Source organism: Hippoglossus hippoglossus, chromosome 9 (genome assembly GCF_009819705.1).
Source record: "Hippoglossus hippoglossus isolate fHipHip1 chromosome 9, fHipHip1.pri, whole genome shotgun sequence".
In the NCBI taxonomy this organism is placed as follows: Eukaryota; Metazoa; Chordata; class Actinopteri; order Pleuronectiformes; family Pleuronectidae; genus Hippoglossus; species Hippoglossus hippoglossus.
Window position 1 is genome coordinate 10051939 of NC_047159.1, and position 22235 is coordinate 10074173.

General features: G+C 42.8%; 2 protein-coding genes across 5 annotated transcripts in view; both read left to right on the plus strand.

The window, feature by feature from the left end:
- Nucleotides 1-1936: 1936 nt before the first annotated feature.
- Nucleotides 1937-3311, plus strand: foxd5 (forkhead box D5). Its single transcript, XM_034594866.1, has one exon. It carries the CDS (start codon nt 2070-2072, stop codon nt 3120-3122), a length of 1053 nt encoding a protein of 350 aa, XP_034450757.1. The 5' UTR covers nt 1937-2069; the 3' UTR covers nt 3123-3311.
- A 1026-nt stretch (nt 3312-4337) lies between these two features.
- pgm5 (phosphoglucomutase 5) overlaps nt 4338-22235 on the plus strand; it is a 38361-nt gene continuing 20463 nt past the window's right edge. For 3 of the 4 annotated variants that reach the window (XM_034594863.1, XM_034594861.1, XM_034594860.1), the window contains exons 1-9: nt 4338-4910; nt 6980-7142; nt 7229-7375; nt 7452-7577; nt 7660-7850; nt 8803-8957; nt 15706-15821; nt 19480-19615; nt 20260-20443. In XM_034594863.1, the coding sequence (XP_034450754.1) occupies nt 4653-4910; nt 6980-7142; nt 7229-7375; nt 7452-7577; nt 7660-7850; nt 8803-8957; nt 15706-15821; nt 19480-19615; nt 20260-20443 (1476 nt within the window). In that variant the 5' untranslated portion in view covers nt 4338-4652. The remainder of the gene's footprint in view (nt 4911-6979; nt 7143-7228; nt 7376-7451; nt 7578-7659; nt 7851-8802; nt 8958-15705; nt 15822-19479; nt 19616-20259; nt 20444-22235) is intronic. The other variant, XM_034594859.1, reaches the window with a different exon arrangement.

Sequence of the window (22235 nt, forward strand, 5' to 3'; positions counted from 1 at the left end):
ACACCCTGGAAACGTACCAAATATGCCCCCCCCCCCCCAAAAAAAAATATAATAAATATATAAGTAAGAATGTGTGTATTCACAAAAGATACCAGAAAAATCTAGAAATGTAATCAATATGCTGCATTTTAATAATGAAGGCCTTGTAAAATCTGCAATGTTTGAAGGATAGAGCCCCAGTAGTGATGCACTTACTGTTTCAAATCTGGTACAAGACTGTATTTTGTAAATGAGACTCGCTCATGTTTCTGGCTTTTATCATCCTGTATTTTTAAATTATTCAAAATAAATCTTTTTTTCTGAAGATGCTACTCTGTAATTTTTCTGATATATGTTAAGGTTTTACTTTCACATTTTTAACATCATGAAAATGTGTACGTAGTTCACAATAGCAAACTATTAATATAACAACTACGTGCTCAAGTGGTAAAGTCACAAGATACTCAACAAAGTGTGAAAAGAGCATTAACATCTTAGCTTTCAGTGTTTTGAAACGCATACAAAGACTTTTCAAAGTTTGCATTTAGTGAACAGACCATGATTAGAACAGTGTGTTTGTAAAACAATGTTTTACAACTAAAGTTTCCTTAATAACATTATTACAATTTGTCAGCACCACACAAACATGTATAGTTTTGAGGTCTAATCTATGTGATTGCTTTTATTTATTCAGCTTTTTTACAGTGGAACAGTTCTGTTTTTACTGGTTTGAATAAATCTTAAATTAAAAACTGTAATCTTTACTTCGCCCCAATGCAAACAAAATATTTTATTTTTTAAATTGTTCTTTATTTGCTTTATCTGCCCCTTGAAAAAATACAATTACTCCACATCAGTTGCATTGACAAACTGGTTTTGTTTAAAATGTGCTTTTCAACAAATTACAACAATTATATCTTCTGGGATTTGCTGATAATGCTTTCAAGGACACAGTCATGAGAGAACCATGCCCCACACACACACACACACACACACACACACACACACACACACACACACACACACACACACACAGACACAGTGACACAGTAGGCCCGGTCAGGTGAGGAAATAGGTGGAGTTTTCCCAACTCGGTCATTTGCAATGGAGATGGTTTAGCAGCACGGCTTTGGCACATATCCGCTGTTGAACCGGTTTGCTTTGAGGATGACTCCGCTGCTTATTCACGCCGGTCGTAAAGCGGAGCTGAGCCCTGTGGCCCTGAACGCACCGAGCAGCTGAGCCGTTTCCTTCTCGATTCTGATGCTGATGGTCTCGTTAAGACGACCATTGCCTCCTTTCTTCTCGAGCTGCGGGGAGCCCCACCACGGCCATTTTCATGGTCACATCACCCGCGGGCATCCAGAGGTGGCAAACTAAACGAACCCGCGGGGGTTCCGAGGGGGGGCACCTGGTTTCTTATCACGGGTTAGGCGTGGTGTTAAAACTCCCAAGAGCATCCCACCTCCGACTGTGCTGCTGTGGGATTTGTAATATCAAATGATTAGAGAGGACAGACACAGCAGTATCCTCACAACTTCCAAAAACCCAGAGAGCACAAACCAAAGTCAATGCAATAAGTGATTTTCCAAAGTATATCAACGTGCGTAAAGCGCGTACAGAGGTTTACAGTCTGTGAAGCTGCTGTGATTATCTTTCTTTTAAAATTTTGTATATATTGTCTGCTCTTTAGTATCAGCTCATAATTCAAATAAATCCCACAATGAGTTTGCCATATAACACGACAAATCACTACTGAAACTGGTCTTTCTTTGCATGAATGGGCCCTGCGCACTTCAGCTCCCTCCCCACCTGTATTCTTGTTTCCTGCTCCCCGCTGTGAGGGGCCACTCTGATAGGTCCACAGGGTTAAAGGGACTGGCCTGCTGGGCTGCAGCCTCTCAACATATAAAGCCAACAGCTCTCACTATCACAGTAAACAGCCGCTACACGAGGCTTAAGAGGAACCACACAGTAGATGCGCTTTTACGCATGACTAGGTGCTTTTGGTTTTTACGCACGGCGAGCCATTTGTGCCTCATTTGGCACAGCAGAGTTTTTACGCGTTCGTGACCATTCCACGTGTGACCATGACTCTCTCCAGTGAATTTGAAGCCTCGCAACACGCCGCTTCGCCCACAGAGGAGGATGAGATTGACATAGTGGGCGAGGATAAGCCTACCCACGGACGTTTATATGGAAACGAGTGCTCCACGGACGCGGGCTCCTCAGCAGAATCTGGTGCTGAATGTGACTCCTCAGAGCCGGACTCGTCGGGGGAGAGTGAGAACAGTTTCTACCCAGACGCACAGCCGTCCAGGAAAGCCCAGAGCAGCTCGGTGAAGCCTCCCTACTCCTACATCGCCCTCATCACCATGGCCATCCTGCAGAGCCCGCTGAAGAAGCTGACGCTGAGTGGCATCTGCGACTTCATCAGCAACAAGTTCCCCTACTACAGGGACAAGTTCCCCGCGTGGCAGAACTCCATCCGGCACAACCTCTCCCTCAACGACTGTTTCATCAAGATCCCGAGGGAGCCTGGGAACCCTGGCAAAGGCAACTACTGGTCCCTGGACCCAGCTTCTGAGGACATGTTCGACAACGGCAGCTTCCTGCGGCGAAGGAAGCGCTTCAAGAGAAACCAGCCCGAGTTTGGCAAAGATGGACTTATGTTTTACTCCAGCATGAACTTCCAGCGACCGTATGGGCAGCCTTACTATGTGCAGGGCCAGGTGAGCCCCCCACCCACCGCTCCTCTCCGGTATATGCCCCTGCAGGAGGGCATCATGATGCCTCCCTCCAACTATCACCTCCTACCACAAACTCTGAACAACCAAGGGAAGTGCGGTGGTGCCAAAGACTTCAGAGTGTGCGCAACAGAGCTCAGTGAGCCAAAGTCGGGCCCGCAGGCCAAGTGCTCCTTCAGCATCGACAGCATCATCAGCAAACCCTCTCCCTTCGCCCCTCAGAACCCAAACCCTCAGCAGGGCCCGCACACCGTGTACGGTCACCTCATGTCGGGCCCCTCATGTTTGGTCCCGAGGCTCCTGCAGGCTCCCAGGACTCCTTTCTGCCCTCCTGCCATGCTGAGCACCGCCGCGTTAATAAACGAGCAGCTCCGACTCTCCTACCCTCGCTGCTGAAGACTGAACTGTGCCTGTGTGTTGGAGTCTGTGTGGAGACATGTTTCTTAAAGAAATGTTTTAATTGCATGATATTTATGTGAGTGACATTCAAAGTTATGTCTTAAAAAGAAGAAGTCAATGTAAATAAGATGAGTGGTAATATATTTGTGAATCTCGCTGCAGTGGAAATCCTTGTTGATGAACGTGTTTTTTTTATTTGTTATTAAGGTGTAAAAATAAATGTCTTGAAAAATACCTGCAACACTTTCTGTTTTAATGTCAAAAATGTGCAGTTTGGGTGCACGTATAACAAAAACAACAAAAACAAAAACAACAACAAAATAATAATAATCATCCTTTCGATTTAGACAGAGACAACAAAACTTAATTAAAAACGACTTTTTCCAACCAATACATGAATATGTGATCTCTTCATATAAAGGTGCAAACTTTCTTATTGATACATAAATAAAAGTAGTCACAGTCATTAGATTGCTCTCTTTTCAAAATAAAGCATTTAATCAGTTTAGCTTTTTAAGATTAATAAAATCTGGATGGGTAAAAAGAGCAAATACATTTGTGCCATATTTCAGTTTCTCAAAATGAATCATTTGAAATGAGTCTCCAAATAGTTAATTTACTACACGCCTTGTTTAAAAAGCATAAAATATTTCATAGAGCTATATTTAGAGTATCACAGCATTTTGTTAATATGATAATAAAAATTAATATATCAATAACAGTTATCATTACCTCATAATTATTTTATAATAGAGATATTTCCAATTTTTTTTTAACATGTTCACATTTATTATTTAGGATGTATTTTTCGAGGGATTAAAAAATGTGTTCAGTTCTGTCTTTCGGCCTCAAGGTTGCGCTGTTCACCAAAAGACTGGAGCAGACGTGATGCTGATCTGATGCTGACCTCGTCTTCTTCATGCTGTGAGATAATAAACTACTAACTGCAATGTCACTGTTTCAAATCTTTAACAATTTATCAAATAAATCAAATACATAGTTCGTGCAGGAGAGAATGAGTCTCAGAAACGATCCTGGCTGAACTCTCTCTGTGTCGCTCCTCACTTTCAAACTCCTGTGACGGACTCGACTCAGTCATGGCGCATGGCTCCACATACTGGGCAGTGAGGACGGCCCAGATAGAGGCAGTGTCCGGTTGCAGACTGAAACAATTCCCCTCGACCATCAGTCAGAGGTCTATTTCTGTCCCGAGGCTCAGCTGATTGTGGGCCTTGAAGATTCTGACCCTCCCTGATTTTTTTCCTCACTCAGTTGTTCAGGCTTATTAGGAAAAGAGGGAGTTGTCCAAGAGCAGAGGAGAGGGCTCGCTGTGCGTAAAGTTTGGCACTGAAGGGATGCAGCTCTCCGGGTTGTCGAAGTGAGAACCTTTGACTTTCTTTACAACGCCTTTACATCCCTTTGTGGAGCTGCTGTCACTTCTCTCTCTCTCCACCACTTTAAGTCTCCAGCCCCAAACTTCAGCTTGTTTTTTAATCGGTGTCCTCCCGCTGGCTCCCGACGAGGAGGATGGAGACGAGCCCCATCCCGGTGGTGACGGTCCAAACCGCCCCCTTCGACGACCAGCGGCCCGGCACCAGCGGGCTGCGGCGGAAGACGGCGGTGTTCGAGGGCAAGAAGAACTACCTGCAGAACTACATCCAGAGCCTCCTGTCCTCCATCGACCTGCGGGACCGACAGGGCTGCACCATGGTGGTGGGCAGCGACGGCCGATACTTCAGCCGAGCTGCCATCGAGGTGATCGTGCAGATGGCAGCTGCTAACGGGGTAAGAGGGGAGGGGGTCTGCACGCGGAGGGGCTGTCACAGGCCTTCATTTGTGTCAGTATATCCTTCATCAACTGCTGCTCACTAACAGACAACACACTCTTCTCTTATTCTTTTCTACTCTGTTCAAATAACTTTTTCTATCCATTAGGAACATAAAAGCCTACAGGTATATCACACCAGTATAAACCATCAAAAACAATCAGCAGTGATAAAAGCTTTCAACTGTAAGAGTAATAGATCAACAATAAATGGTGTAAAAATCAATATGTAATGTTAAAATCAATGGATAACCTGCTTTGATGGATGGGAATTAAGGCTTATTTCCTACACATGCCAAAAGAACCTTTAATCCTGATGCATAAAAGTAACCATGTGGGCTATGACAATAATTTGTGGTGGAAACCAGTTATCAAACTCCAGGAAAGTGATGAAGCAAAGTTAGTTGCGTCATTGCCTAAATGAACCTGCCACAAGGATATTTATAAAAGTTTTATCAATAGAAGTATCACATTCAGGATGTTCAGTATTTGCTCGGCTGTGGCTCCCATCATGGGAGGACACCTATTGCAAGATGAATCTAAAGGGAGACACGATGAATACCAGGGTTTCCCCACAATCGTTACCTTTTAAGGGCAGTTTTTAAATTTGCCAAATGAAACACAGAGAAGTGAAGAACTCCCTCTTGGAATAAAAAGATCACATTCTATTGACCCTGTTCAGAACTGGGGATTAACACCCACCCTGTATGAGGTGGACAATTCTACAACCAAATGGTAAATGGTCTTTATTTGCGTTATGCTTTACAGTAGAGTTTGGCTGTTCGCCCTTTCATTCAGTGCATCTATGTGCTGCACTTTCTCTATCACACATCACTCACACTCTGCCGGCACAGAGGTTCAGGGTTTTGCCCAAGAACACTTTGGCATGCAGCCTGTGATCGAACCACATGACCCTCTTGCTGGTGGTGGGCCACCCGCTCTATCTCCTGAGCCACAGCCGGCCTACAAGTGTGAATGCACCAAAGATGCCGGCACCTTGTGAGGAAATGTTGCAAGAGGACCTTGCTCTGTATTCAGGGGCCACAAGCAAAAATAGGTAGGGGAGCTCTGTAACCTATAGGTAGAGTGATTGTGAGACTGGTTAATGTAGATGTCTCCACTCCTTCGTAGTGTCAAAGTGTCAGCAGCAGATACATGAAAATAGGAAGTCGGGAGTGAGAGACACAGAGAGGAGGAAAAATCCCCGCAGCTCATTTAAAACGCTTGCTCCGAGATCTCTGTGATTGGTTTGGACAGGTTCCAAAGGAAAATCTGAAGGGAATATAATTTGTTTTTGAGATCGCTCCGCTTTTCTGCTGGCCCAGCCAAATGTCTCTTGACGTGGGTCTTATCGGCAGGTCCATCCATCCTGCGCTGTTTTCCTGCCGACGTGTGCCCCCTCCCCTCCCGGTTCCATCTGTCCTCGGCCAAACTGCTCGCTCTGGGGATCCCCTGTTTCATGGCACTGAACCAAAAGTCAGAATAGGGGGGTGCAGATAGCCTCTCCCAGTATCTGATTTATTCTTCTTTCAGTCCTGCAACATGCCTGGAGGATAATACACTGACGTAACTAGAATGCATTCCTCTCCTGTGAGCCACACTTTCATTTAATATAGCTGATATCCGAGGGGCATTATGGGATGCCGGTGGTGTTACCACTTTAAAAGTAGCATATAGTTTATAAATGGAGAGTGCAGCTCGTGGGGCACCCTCGTGGGGCAGGGGATTTGCATTTTAAAGCAGGACGTCAATTGGTCACCTGCAGAGTGACAAGATGTATTGGTCTGGTGCTGCTTTCGGATAAAATTATTATAAGAAAGATATTTTTCTGCCACATTTCCCATAGATGATCACTTTTTATACATTTTCCTGCCTGGTTTTATATTTACACATCATTTGACAAACATCCAACCTCTGAAGATAGTGGAGCCTTGAACCTTTAACTTATAAGACAGTTTGAGCACAACTGAAAACATTATTACAACATCGTGGGATGATGTGTAAGCTCTCTGATAACTGTGCTGTGCAGATTGGTCGTCTGGTGATCGGCCACAACGGCCTCCTGTCCACCCCCGCTGTTTCCTGCATCATCAGGAAGATCAAGGCCATTGGTGGGATCATCCTCACAGCGAGCCACAACCCCGGAGGCCCCGCTGGAGACTTTGGCATCAAGTTCAATGTAGCAAACGGAGGTGAGATAGGATTTATTTTCTCCATTTGGCAAAAAAAAATCAATATGTGTCTGTAGAGTTAACAAATATCTTTACTTTGCTGGCAGGTCCGTCCCCGGATACAGTGATGGACAGGATCCACCAGGTGAGTCGGACACTGGAGGAGTACGCCATCTGCCCCGATCTCCGCATTGACCTCTCCAGGCTGGGGAGGCAAGAGTTTGACCTGGAGAACAAGTTCAAACCTTTCAGAGGTAACTTACTCACTCATTCAGTTTTACTAACAAACCCCATTGGCATCCAGCTCTAAGCTCTCCTCTGTGTTTCCAGTGGAGATTGTGGACTCGGTGGAGGTGTATCTACAGCTGCTGAGGAACATCTTCGACTTCACTGCCATTAAAAGTCTCCTCACGGGACCAGAGCAGCTAAAGATACACATAGATGCAATGAATGGAGGTGAGACAGTTAATCGTCCCATCATTTAACCCCTGGGCTGTTGTTATTTATTATTTGGTTAACGCCTCCTCTCGTGTTGCAGTGATGGGCCCCTATGTACGTAGGATCCTGTGTGATGAGCTGGGGGCCCCTGCTAACTCAGCGGTGAACTGTGTCCCTCTGGAGGACTTTGGCGGCTGCCCTCCCGAGCCCAACCTGACGTACGCCACCACTCTGGTCGATGCCATGAAAGGAGGCGAGTTCGGCTTCGGAGCTGCGTTCGATGCCGATGGGGTGAGACACCTGCACTTCGTCTGTGTGATGCTCACAAGTGATTTTATTTTATAGCGTCTGTTGCAGTTCAACCCACAGAAATTGAACTGCTACTTTAGTTTTAATTTTTTTGTTTTAATGTATTGTCCTTCCATCTGTTGGTTTGATTTTATGTTGTACTGGTGAGCCGAAGGCAATTTTCCAACATTGGTTGACAATAAAGTTCTATTCATTCATTGTCATCTCACCCATCCGCTCTATTGGTATTGCTGTCGCTTCAAAGACTTTCTGAAAAATCCCATCGCGTCCCATCAAAAAGGTCACTTATGTTGTCAAAGCTACAAAGACTAAATCCAAGTAATTCAGACTCCGCCCATAGATACCAGAGAGAGATCTATTCATTTATTAATTGTTTTTTGTTTGTTTATTGATAACAGGAAGAAAAGTAATGAGAGCTGAATAATACTTTAACCATGGTGATCAAACAAGCAGCTCACTTTTTCCACACTGTCATCCAATAGTCATTTTGACTGCTCACACACACACAGACACACACACACACACACACACACACACACACACACACCCTTTGCTAAGTAAATTAGCGCAGCATCAGGAGACTTATGTCATATCTGCTCTGTTTCTCCCACAAGGATCAGTATCCTCACAGTCATTAGTGCCAGTGGTTATAATCGTACAGGGCGAATGTGTCTGTTACATTATACTGTCACTGAAAAAGGAACTCACAGTTATACTGTCCCATGTTTAACCACTGACAGTGACATGAAGAGATTTGCAGGCATAATGTATTGATATAATTCATTTAATGTACATTATACATGTATTTAGGTACAACTTTTTTTTATTTGCTAATATTTATAGTTTCCCTTAAAGGATAGGAATGGTGTTATTCTATATTTGTCCTACTGTCAACTAAACCCTAAAGTCTCTGTTCATATTATTCCATGTTTAGGACCGGTACATGATCCTCGGAGAGAACGGCTTCTTTGTTAACCCAGCTGATTCAGTGGCCATCATGGCTGCCAACCTCGCCGCCATCCCCTACTTCAGACAGCATGGCGTCAAAGGCTTTGCCAGGAGTATGGCCACCAGCACCGCCCTTGATAGGTACAACACACACGCACACTATTAGACTATGAGATCACATGCACGTACACACATGCACACATTTACTCACCGCCTATAAATATTGTGTGTTATGTAAAACCAGAGCTGAGCGGAGGGTGCTGAGTGAGAGGATGTGTGCACAGCTAAAGTTATCCTCACTGACATTGTTCCAGACGGAGGGATCCCTTGCACTGCTCCCGCTGTGGCTTCAACAGAATGCTCCTCAAGGGTAGCAGACGTTAAACACAACGAGGGAACCAGAGGAGATGGACTAGTTCAGACTATAGTATTTGTATATATAGTATATGTATGCTGTGCACAGCAAGTTGAGTTAGATCCAAAGTTTTCCAATTTGTAGTTTCCTCCATAAAACATCTATATATCAAAATCTGTTGCATAAAGAATCACTGAAATTTAACATTAAATTATATTCCATTTAAGTAAATAGAAATAGACCTCATAGAGCGTATCACCTGCAAACTAAGATAACTATTCCAACAAACTCCTTTTGACCTATTTATCAGCATTAAATGACTTTAATGACTTTTATACAGACTGAATAATGAAGAAAATTGTGCGCAAACAACTACATCCCATAAGCATCGGATTGTAACTATTTTACTTAATTAAAGTTAATTTTGAGGGAAAATATGAAATATATGAATTGTTTTCTTCATTAACACATTCCCTTGTCTACCTCATTCTAACTATCTGCTGCTGTAACAAGAGAATTTTACTGCCATTGGATTAATTTCAGGTTTAATCAAGTTTATGATTAGGAAACTAAAACTGCAGTGGTATGTCACTGATCCAGCTGAGTGTAAACGTATGTATGACCATCTGTCTTTGTGTGCACATGCTTGAATGTGTTTGTGTGTGACTGTTAGTGTGTGTTATGCTGGAGGATAATAAGGAAGTGACCTCACTAATCGTAGTTTCTTTGGGCGGCACAGTTTCAAGGAAAAAATTATGCTTATAAATGTGGAGTGAGATGTTACATCACAGAGCTATTGGTCATCTCTGTCAGTGTAGAGACTCTCCCTCACTCAGGCGTACACACACACAAACACACACACACACACACACACACACACACACACACACACACTGAGACACACAGACACACATCGCTTGGACACTGTGTTGTTGAGCTGCTCGTTGCCTAAAGCTGCATCTTATGATGTTGAACTCACCCCCATAACTGCCGCACCTCCCTGAGTACACACACACACACACACACACACACACACACACACACACACACACACACACACACACACACTACAAGTTCCACTACAACCCTGTCACACACAAAGGCCTTTTCATCAGTTCCTACTAAACTAAGTGCCTCCTTCATCTCTCTGTCTATTTTCTAAGCTTTTTTCCTTTCAGTATTGACAACAGCATAAATTTCCAGGAAGCTCTCACTTGGTTGTGCAATCTGCCGACGAGTAGAATAACCCAGTTCGATGTCTGTTTCAGATAATACCTTAAACACAGATAGTATCGTGCTCTTATAAAAAACAAGTTTTCCCCCTGTTAACCCAATTTAACCAGCGAACCCTCGGGTCAGCACATCGATGAGAGCTCACTGATAATGGCCGACGCTGCAGGACATGGTCACTTTGTTCAACACGACATGTCCGTGTCTGCAGGCGTCACATCCATATCTGCATGTGTTTGACGGTTTCTAGGAAGCGCTGAAGTACTCAGTCGTGTGGTGTTGGACCCTGGAGTCGGCCCAAGTGTCGGCCTTTTTTAGTAGAGTTGTTATAGTGTGTGTGTGTGTGTGTGTGTGTGTGTGTGTGTGTGTGTGTGTGTGTGTGTGTGTGTGTGTGTGTGTGTGTGTGTGTGTGTGTGTGTGTGTGTGTGTGTGTGTGTGTGTGTGTGTGTGTGTGCTCAGTGTTTAGACTGAGCAGTCCTCCCAACTGTGTGTTTATGCATAGTGACGCAATCTGTGTTATAAAAGCCTTGATGAATGTGATGGTGTATGTACTGCATGTAGCTGCGTGTCCAGGAGGAATAAGAGAAAGGTGAATTTGTCCTCAGATGTGCACGGGGGATGTTTTGTTGTGATTTGGATTGAGACGGACAGGAGGCCGGAGTTCTGCTGTACCTGTGAAATCTCTCATTCTGGAGTGGACTGAGGATTTCTGTGTCTGTGCATCGGTTGCTTGTGTGAACAAAGCGAGGGATGATGCAAGGAGGGCAGGACGGGTCAGAGGAAGAGAAAGTGGGAGGGAAAGTTTGGTAAAGGAAACATCTGCCGAGGACTGAGCCACTGATGTGTTACCCCGATGAAGTCAGATTTCTAATAGTGAATCATTGATAAGCGCTGCAAGGCGAATCAAATGTTTAACTAGTTGAAATATATATATTGTTTTATGGTTTTCACTCCAGTTTTACAATGAAACCTTATTTATTCCCCAAAAATGTATTTATACACTTCTCAGTGTCCATATTCTGATTTATTTGTAATCACAGACACAATAGCAACACTTCGACAAGATTCCTTTTTTTTTTTTAATGGGTGATTGGATTTTTTAGGTGGGATGTAAATACCAGGTCTGATAAATAATGGTTCTTAACACACTTTGTCTAATGAACCCCCACAGCCCAATCAGAAAAGAAGATTAAAATGAGTTTGCATTCATACCACCACCAATTTCAATCATTTATCCTTTAATTTTAACTATTTATTTAAACACACAGTCTTAATCACATCACATTACAACATAACACACAGTAACTGCAGAAATGCCCCCTGTGGTTCATGGATCCCTGTTTGGGATTCTTTGATATAGAACTGCAATGGAACCATACCAGATTTGTTCTTCAGTTCACGTCTAAAACATTTTAAAATAAGAGAAATATAAAAAACTGTCACGAGGCTGAAATACTTTGTTATCTGCCAGTATTTTGACAGGAGGCAAGACACAGGAGGTGGCCAAGTTAAACACTGACCTAACAGGCACACTTTTCCACTTCATATAATATTATTACACAATAAATATTTTCTTGAAGCAGCTTTGGAAACTGTTTTGAACCGATGTCAGCCTTGATACCGATTCTACAAAACACAATACAGCTATGACCATTTACAGAAATCAAGTATTTTAAGCGTTGGCCGCTAAAGCGACACCTTCAATCTATTAAATTAGTGTTGTCCAGTGGGCGTTTGTGGTTCGGGTCAAGAGGAACTCACATTTCAGTCCTAAGTAAAGATCCAGCAGTGCTGCGCTTTCTGTCTGGATGCCAGTGTAAAGCTCTTCAAGTCCGCGCTGCGCTCAGAGGGGGAGGTGAGGAGTGAGGGCACTGGATGCTATGTTTGGTAAAATATCAAGTCAAGGCCAAAAGTGAGAAGTTTATAGCTTCACAGATAAAGAAAAACATCATTGCCCACTGTACTCAGACAGAAGAAGACAGAGAAAGACATGGAGGGAGATATTTGATGAGTCTATGCATGCGTGTGATGAGGATGATGGAAGGTAGACAAAACCGAGCCTGGTCACGAAATCTCCGTCTTCACCTTATGGGGCCAAAGCATCCAAATCGTTCTAAGGACAAACCTTAACTCTCTTCACATAATCTTACAGTGTTGTATAAAACCTTTTTCACACAGTAGCCCCAGTCTCTGATCGAGCTTTGTTCGATCCTTGAAAAAACAACGATTAGCTGAGATAGTGTTTGACAAATGAGACCAACTCAATACATCAGGCATTTTAAAAGATTTTATATGTGTAAGTAAAAGCCTGATTGTAAAGTAAAAAAAATATAAATGATCGACTGAACAGCTGTAAAAACTCATTTTTGGAATTTTCTTAGCCTCACCTAGTTATTATTTTTACTCATAGTGTTCAGGATAATCTAATATGTCAAAAAAATATCTGAGCGTCACACCAGCGTAAGTGTTAGATTGTTTTAAAATCCTTATTAGAATCATTTAATTGTTAAATTTAAAGTGGTATGATTAAACTAAACATTCTTTTCACATTTCTTCTGTTTTGGCCTTATTACGATGAGTTAAGAATATCTATATTACAATAAATGTCTGTTCATTTCGATTGCCTTCGATTCTAAAATAACAGGATGGTTTATTTGTTTAGGTTTGTTATTAATGCTGCTTCTCGCTTTTTTTTTTACCTTTTCTTTTTCTAAATACTGGTGTCTTACAAGCCTGTTTTATGCTGGACACATAATCTGCATGACACGATAATAAAAATCAATTAAATCCTTCAAAGACAGGATATTGAAGTGGGATCATTAACTGGCCCATTTAATGACAATATTGAGGGACTGATTTGTAACAATTTTAAAAAGTCCATGTATTCTCTGATGGCACATGTGACTTATATAATAAAAAAAGATGTCATTTTGTTATCTTCAGCTCCCTTTAGCCAAATTCTGTCCCTAACCAGCGTGAGAAAATCGACATCTATAGAGTAGAGCTATGAGCTGAGAGGTCACACCTTCACACAAGGGAGTACAGCCCTAAATAGAAATCTTCCAAGTTCATCCCTCGTGTCTTTAGTGATATTCATGTGCCAAAATATTTCTGTCGAGAGCAAGGCCTGTGTAGAGGGAGGCAGCATCCACTGAGGCTGCCTGGCCTCAGACAGCGCAACAGGATTTGAATATGCATGTGTTTGAAAAGCCTCTAAACTCTGTGAATGAAACTAATTCTTATCTTTGTGTTTGTATCTTTTCTGTCTTTCTATTCCAACAACTCTTTAGTCTTCAGTTTTTCTGAATTTCTAACTGTTGTTTTGTTTGATAAAGGTCCATATCATTTATGTAGAAAAGTCTCAGCTGAACTTGCCCGTTGCTTGTGCTTTGGTCAGAGTTACAGAGCTGGTGCAATCGCACAATCTCAATATTGTCCCAGTGTTAACAAGAATTCAATCCCAACGCTTTTCGGCACATTGTTTGAAAATGGAGCGCTGGCAGGGTCAGGTTCACTGCTTGTGTTGGCTGTGGACGTGCCATTGAAAACGTCAAACGCTGGTCAGAGGGCCAGGGTTCCTTTTTTATTTTTTATTTAAGGAATTCCAGGCTTTCTGTTCCAGCTCTCGTTTCCCCCGAGGAGAACGAAGCTGGTTTACTCTTATTTGGTAATTTATCCCGTCTTCATGTAAACAACTGCACTGGGCACTGTGTGGGGGTTTATTTATGTGCATGATGACTGTGTGGACGTGTGCACCGCCAGTTAAAAAAACATATATTGTGCTCTGAATTCCCACAGCATTCCACAGTAAAGACGTTTGAGATTGATGCTTCCACATCTCTTGTTTCTGTTTTGTTGGGTTGAATATTTTGTCGACACTTTCTGAGCGGTGTCCTGGGAATTGTGTTTTTTCCATTTTGAGGTGTTTACTGGGGATTGTGGGTGATGTGGTTGAGGAGTGATCTGTGGGGAATGACAAGAATGGTGCGCGACTGAACATCTCTGCGATACAAAGTCCCTGCACTCTCTCCTCCTGTATCATCTGCTACACAAGATCCATGGATTTTCTCATATCATAATATTTCATAATTTGTAACCTAATCTAAAATATTTTACTGTACTATGATTCTAATAAAGATTATTTTTTAGTACACAACTCCCTCTTTAAATACTAAGGTTATGAGTTGGTTGGCTCTGGAGGAAGAGCGAGTCTTCTTAATCGCTATGTTCCCCAGCCACTAACTTTGACTGTAAGTGAACTGCTGCTAAAAACGATGCTATTAGATCATTGAACCATAACAGTAAAGTAATTTCATAATTTAAACCTGTGAAGTCGGCAATCACTGTCGATGGCCTGGTCATATTTGTAATGTTGAGCTGATAACGAGATTCCAAATCGTGGAAGGTAGACGGTGGACTCCTGAGGGTTTAATGAAATGTTCTCCTCCCGTCCGCTTTAATAAACTCACCGTGTGCATGCTGCTGTAGAATGTAAACTCCTTCTTCACGTAATTAAACTCTTCAGTTTCCACAAACATCTCTGAGGACGTGACCTCAGTGTCCTTAATGAAAGCTGTGACCTTGTTCATGAGGCCGTGACACTTGTGCTATTGGCTGACTTGTGATGGGACTGACAGTAAGTTGCCATTGTAACCCATTTAGTTCGGAGCATGGGGAAGAAACCCCATGAACATGTTTCAGATTTGTAGTTGAAGCACGTGAAGCAGAGAGGGGGGGCGCAAAACCAAGATCGGATTATCTAAATTTTTTACAGATTTCTATTGTTATTCAATATTGTGTTTTTTTATTTTCCTATTTCCATTTGAGTCCAGATGTGCCAACCCTCTTCTAAAAATACACCCCCTTATAATAATATTACGGTAATTCCATTGTATCCAGTCGTATTTCTCTGTCAAGTTGGACAAAAAGTTCCTTCTGCACCTTTCACCCTCCCCGGGATCTCAACACACACACGTGCGCACTCACACACGCACTCTCTGTCCTCCTCTCCCTCCGTGGCCGAGGTTCAAAGCAAACATCAGCTGAAAGGTTAACTCACTTTGTTCTCACTGCCTTCACCTTATTAAATTATGGGATGAGCTGTTGGCAGATCTCGCTCGTCACACAGCATTTGGTTTGCTTTATTTCAAAGGTCAGGGGATTGTTTGTAAGCTTGTATCAGAACTGGGGAAAGGATATTAAAGTGGGATAAATACAGTGTGTGTTTGGGAGCAAAAAAGTCAACAGCCCCTTTCAGCAGCTTTGTTTTTTGTCTCTCTCTTTCTCCCTGCCCTGTTTTTTTAGGGTAGCCAAGGCCATGAAACTGGCGCTTTACGAAACTCCGACAGGCTGGAGGTACTTTGGGAACCTGATGGATTCTGGGCGTTGTTCCCTCTGTGGGGAGGAGAGCTTCGGGACAGGTATGATGTAGCTCGCTCGCTCACGGCACAAACAACAAAAGCCCTGCACCCATTGAGACAGATTTGTGAATGTCATTAATACAAGATGGAAATATCCAGTTAATACAGAGACAGGGCAGCAGTAGCCTGTTTGCATGTGGTTAGAAGGTCACTGATTCAAACCCCTGGACCCCGTTTGGAAAATGTGAGTAGGTGTGTGTGACTGAGAAATCCCCTCCCCTCGGCAGCAACTGTTGTTGAGGTGCCTGCAAACAAAGCCGTCACTAGAGGACCGCGCTCGCCAGCAGCTGCTTCCTGAACTCGCAGCAGGGACTCAATGAAACTTTCAAACAGCAAATGTGTCCAGTAAATGTTTCCTTGAAATTAAAGGGAAATTGCTGTTTATTGCAATTCCAGTTTTATTTTGTTTGTACTGCTTTCAAACACGCACTAAACTCCAGACTTTTTCCTGAAATTACCTGGAGGGGCTGTATGGGAGAACACAAATGTCAGAGTCAGTTGCTTCACATAATTTCTGGAACTTTTCCTGCCAACCTTCCAGTAAAATGAGTGAGTGAGCCCATGTGAGAACACAGCAGGAAAATGTACGGAAATTTCACAGCGGGCGAGAGGTTGGTGACATTCTTTCTAACACGCAAAAAGTGAAAAAACTTAGAATACAAATATCTCAGGATGAAAAAAAGGAGCCATACACGTTGAAAATGTCGACGAAGATGTCACCCCCCCCCCCCCCCGATTGTTACTGTGCAGACTCCAAGTAACTGGCACAAGATGGCAGTGTTTGTATCCAGGATATTTTGGCTTCATTTCTTGATAGTGGGAGGAAGTGGACATGCGTCATCCATCTTTATATGTATTTTATCTACAGTATATATTAAAGTTGATGATCGGGTTGTCGTCATGTTATTATTATATGCAGATGAGGTCTTTCCTGCTGCTTTATTCTCAAAATAAAATAAAAAATTTCGACCCTGGGATTTGTTTGAAATCGTCTTCCCTGACGAGTGAAATGTTGCTACTACACATAAGTAAGACGTCCAAAACCACAAAAAATATCATCTAAGTCATTATGAAATCCTAATTTCCCTTTAAAGAGGAAAAAGGTTCCCACAATTTCTCTGTTCCCGTCTCGTCTGCACACTCGCCAGCCTGTTCCATTTGTAGAGTTGTGAGCAGTGCATCCCGACTGCCTGTAGCTCCAGTCAGAGTCATGTAATAGATGTGAGGGCTGTGACCCTGACTGCATGTGTAAATAATCCCCATTCTTCTGCTATAAAAGGAGACAGGAGCTCCATGAATCACTGCAACATGCGAACAGGCCTCCAGTGGTTTCTATGAATGCAAACGCAGCCACATATACACATACACAGAAAATATAAACCACGCATTCACAAATGAATCATACACATTTGCTCTTGCCCTCCCTCTACACCTGTTTATCCTTACCATACTCCTCCCACTGAGGAGAAGTGGGGGGAAAAGCTCAGCGTGAGGAGAAAACTTGTTTAAATGGGTGTGAACGGGACAGAAGACAAGAGAAGCTTGTAGGAAAGCGAGGAGAGGGAGTTGGGAGAGTCCAAACATGAGCAGTATCGACGAGGAGGAGAGAAATGGAGGAGGCAGAGACGCAGAGAGCACAGAGGACTATGGGAGCTCACTCGTTGTCAGGCCATGTAAGGCCAAAAGCTCAGAGGGAGCCCAGGGTAGTAAATCATCAGAGCTGCTCACCACTCCTGCTCTTCACTAACTCCTGTACGCTAATTCAAACGCACAGCAGGGATTATTGAACATGTTAACGTAGCTACTTCTGTCAAACTTTGCTATGCGAGGTGCAACATTACTTGGATAACGACATCTCTAGAATTTAAAAGTCATGCACACAGGTAACAGTCCAAGTAATCTAAAAAAAAACACACACACAATTATTTCAAGTATTTCTATTTAATATTTTATCATTTCTTTTCACCACAATGAATCAAACATACCATAATCAGCTTCGAAAAGATGCGGGAGACTTTAAGTGGCAACAGACAACTTACAGAAAATAGTAATTTTCACCACTTCTCATTTTAGAAAAGCCAGGAGACTCAGTGTTCGTTTGAATTATCAAACTGACATTCTGGCTGCTTGTGTCAGCATCAGCAACATGGCTACCACAGCCTGGCTATGGACCAAAGTAAGAAACAACAGTAAGAATCCCAGTTTAAACTAGAAACCCTGATCTCAGTGCTATTGTAAAGGTAGAGTAAGTTCTGCTAATGCTAACTGGGGTCCTTCATGTCCAGGAGCTGTCTCCATATAGTCAGACTGGCCATCAGGGTTATGGCAACAAATGTGCCCTATGTCAATGGAGACAGTGGTCTGTAAAAACATCTAGAAGTTATTACCTATCCCATGAGACTCTTAACTGGTCTTCTTTGTGTCAGATCTGGGTGCATGTTTGGGGGTCTGGGCTCAAATCACTGATCTGAGCCCCATCCAGGACTGCTCCATCAGATAAGTCCAATGCTGAATGTCTGTTCCAATCTGATTCTCTTCTGTAAGTAAAAGCCTGTTCCAGGTTCACTCGTTTTACCTCAGGTTCTATAACTCATCATCTTCCGCTTCTTGCCCCTTCCAACAATGGTGAACTTTTTCTTTTGCCAGGTGGTTTCTCGGAGACTCATATGCTGATGGTGTATTCTGCTGTACAGTCAGTACCGTTTGACTTGATAATGATAAGATAAAACAAAAAAATGTCTTATGCTACTTAGAAAAAGTTGTGTGACTTTTTAAACAGCGTTTTGAGTGCAGCTGAAAAGAGAAGCTGTAATTGTGACATGTTTTACAGTCTAGATGGACAACATTGTTTTCTAGAGGGGTAATAATTAGATTTGTAGTTCATCCTCTGTTTCTGTGTCAGACCGTCAGACAAAGGGGAAACTGACAGTAAGCCAGGGGTTAAGATATTGACAGTTTCCTAACAGCTGTATAATCCTGCAGCCAGACACAGACCTCTGAAGTGCACTTCTTTTTCTACAGAATAGTTATGCATCCTATAAAAAAAGACATTATATCTTTATGTTTTCGTTGACATCTCAAACTCCTGTGATACAAAAGAGCTCAGTCGTTTTTTTCCACTTAAGGCTGATGCAGGGAAAACATTGCGAACATAGTCATTTGATTAAAATGTCAGAGTGTTCCCTTGACAGATACCTTTACTGTGCAGCTGTCTTTGAGAACAGACTGATAGCTCCCCAATGAAGGAGACCGAGAAAGGGTGTGATCATCCCCTCTGTTTGTGTGTATAAGTGTGTCTGTGTTTTTTTGGGTGTGGATTGGAAGACGTTCATTTCCAAGCCCAAGCATTCCTCCTAAACCTTCTGTTACTTTCAGTTCTCAATAAAACTGACCAAAAAGAAGTATTTCTAAGACAATAAGTTTAATATCACTGTCATATCACATATCACTGTGCAGGAGCCAGGAGATGGTTAGAACCAATCTGTCCAACGATAAGAAATATAAACCCATTAGCATAGCTACATTTCACTATAGCCACGACATAACGTCTTATGTGTTTTAGGTGTTTTTATGCTAAGCTATGCTTTTATGCTAAACTTGAGCACACAGCACAGTCATGGTTGTAAGTTAGTTTTTTGTGTTTTTCTTCCACGTGCAGGTTCGGACCACATTCGTGAGAAAGACGGTTTGTGGTCGGTGCTGGTGTGGCTCTCCATCATGGCGGCCAGGAAACAGGGAGTGGAGCAGATAGTCAGAGAGCACTGGGCCAAGTTCGGACGCAACTACTTCTGCAGGTAAGCAGCTAAATAACATCTTGTCTCTTCATTGGTTTAGATCCTTGCATATCTTAAATTTATGTAAACCTACAAGGCCCGTGATTGGCCTCATGATTCCCTTTTCCCAGTAGTATCGATCCCTTGTATTCCTACTGACGCCAAAAATGTCTTCCAGACTTTCACCTTCCCCCATTTCTTGCCACTTGCTCTTATTTGAACCTCTCCCCTGTGAGACGAGGTCAGTGTTCCCACTGACAGTTGCATCAGCTTTTTTTATTCCCACAGAGGGCTTTTCCAAACCGATGCACATTTTCCACAACACATAGATGGACACACAGGTCAAGCCAAGCAGCAGATGGCAAAAAGTAAAATGCTTGATTCTGGAAAAGAGAAGCTGCTTACCCTGACAAATGTTGTCTCTTCCAGTTTAGGGCCATTTTAACACTATAAACCGGCTACAGAGGCTTTTTGTAGTGATCTGTAAAATATATGAGGGAAAAGATTAGAGGATGACCTTAAGAAAACAACACTTTTTAATTTCTAACAAAGCTTTCCCTGGTCAACAGCAAGGTTTTCCTCACTGGTTTCTAGTGTTGGATATGGTTTTATTGCTCGTGTGTGTGTGTGTGTGTGTGTGTGTGTGTGCGTCTTGTGATTGTCAGGTTTGACTACGAAGGCCTGGATCCTCGTGCAGCCTTTTACTTTATGAGGGATCTGGAAGCAGTAATCTCAGACAAAGCATTCCGCAGCCAGAAGTTTGCTGTAGGAGAGCACATATACAGCGTGGAGAAGGCCGACAACTTCGAGTACATCGACCCCGTGGACGGAACGGTGTCCCGAAACCAGGTCAGTCTGGGAAGAACACGGAGAAGGAATGTAAATGCTGCACGTTACATGACAGAGTCAGACAAGTAGAAATGAGTAGGCAGGAAGGAAAGTAATATAGTATTTCAGGTTTGTACTGATCAAATATCCCAGATTAGTATCTGCAAGAAGACTGATCTTATTAAGCAGATCAGGTATCCACATTAAACACACTTTTATAGTCACTGTTGTTGTTTCTCATTCAGTCATGAATGTTTTAGCTCAATAACAACCTGTCACTCCTTGTAATTGGATATACAAATTATTCCAGTGAGTTAAACTCATGCAGTGACGTGTACAGATTTCAAACTTGGGCAAAAAGCCTGCATCCCTGCAGTATTTCCAAAATAGTCAATTTGAACTCTAAAGAAGGAAATCTAACAGAAAAATGTGTAAATCTGATAGAAAGATATCAGATTTAAGTTATTGCCTGAATTTTAAATGTGAAATGTGTGTTCTTGTACACAGCAAACTACTGCTGGGATATGTGCTACCCCTGAGGATGTTTCACCCTGGATGTTACATCCAAGTTGTATTTACCACTAAAAAGGGGACATTTCCTTACAACTAGGCTGATATGAGCATAAGCCTATTATAGATAAATCATATCCCCACTCATGTCATATAGTTTTTCCAAGTTTATTTGTCAGCTGATCACTACGAGATGGTCAGAATTGTCAAAATGTACATGCTATGTGTTAATGTATTCAGTAGAAGTATTCAGATTGTTTTAATACTAAAAAAGTATAAATGTACTGATCCAAACCTCAATGGCTCAGTTCCACATTTTGTCTAATGAGAAAAGAAGCATCCTGATACGTTTTGAGGTGAACCAGTGGTGGTTTAATGTGTTCATATCATATCACATGAAAAGTAAACACTAAGACGGAGGTTAGTTAAGTACAACGAGCTAAAAGTAATACAGCAGTCAGACTCTAAAATTGCAGCGGCTGAATCAATCATACATTTTTCCACAGACCCCACAGCTGTAGTAGTTTGGGTCAAACCAGAAAAATAAATAGAGTTGGCCTGAAGATCTGGTTCATATCGTGTCTCGCCTGCCCGAAGACGTCTTATCACACGGCCTCTCCATCTCGCTCTCGTTTATACACACGCACTCGTTCATCAGCCTCTCGTCAAGCAGACCACCCACTGAGCATCAGAGAGGTTCCATGTTTGGACATGATAGTCTATCTTTCATGTTACACCATAAACATATTCATACAAACACACATCACACATACAGCACCGCACCCTACACACACACACACACACACACACACACACACTGATAACTCCCCCAGTCACTATACTCCCTCTCTCTCTCCCTCCCTCTCTCCCTCCCTCCCTCCCTCCGAGTGAAGTCCACCCAGCTGACTCCCTCTGTTCTGCCCACAAATGTGTGGAAACTCATTCCTGGCGTCAACACTTCTTAGCCCGTGCCCCGCCTCATGCCGCAGACACAGACACATGCACACATGCTGGACTGGATGTCAGTTGTCCATGTGAATGAGTGTCAACACATGCACATCCTTTCAACACCTACACAAGTTTGTCGGTCACTTTGTCAACTTCTCCTTCCACAGTTGACACATCACTGCTCTTCAGTCCTCATGTCCACCGGGTTATCAGCAGCTCCACAGCTAGTTTTGCCAGTCACCCCGAAATGTGGTTTTACCTCACTGGTAAATCCTCAGTCGGCCCAGTGTGTGTTAGCACAGCGCACATTCCTCCTAGGACAGAATTATATCAGCTGTCGTCTCACTTGCAGTGT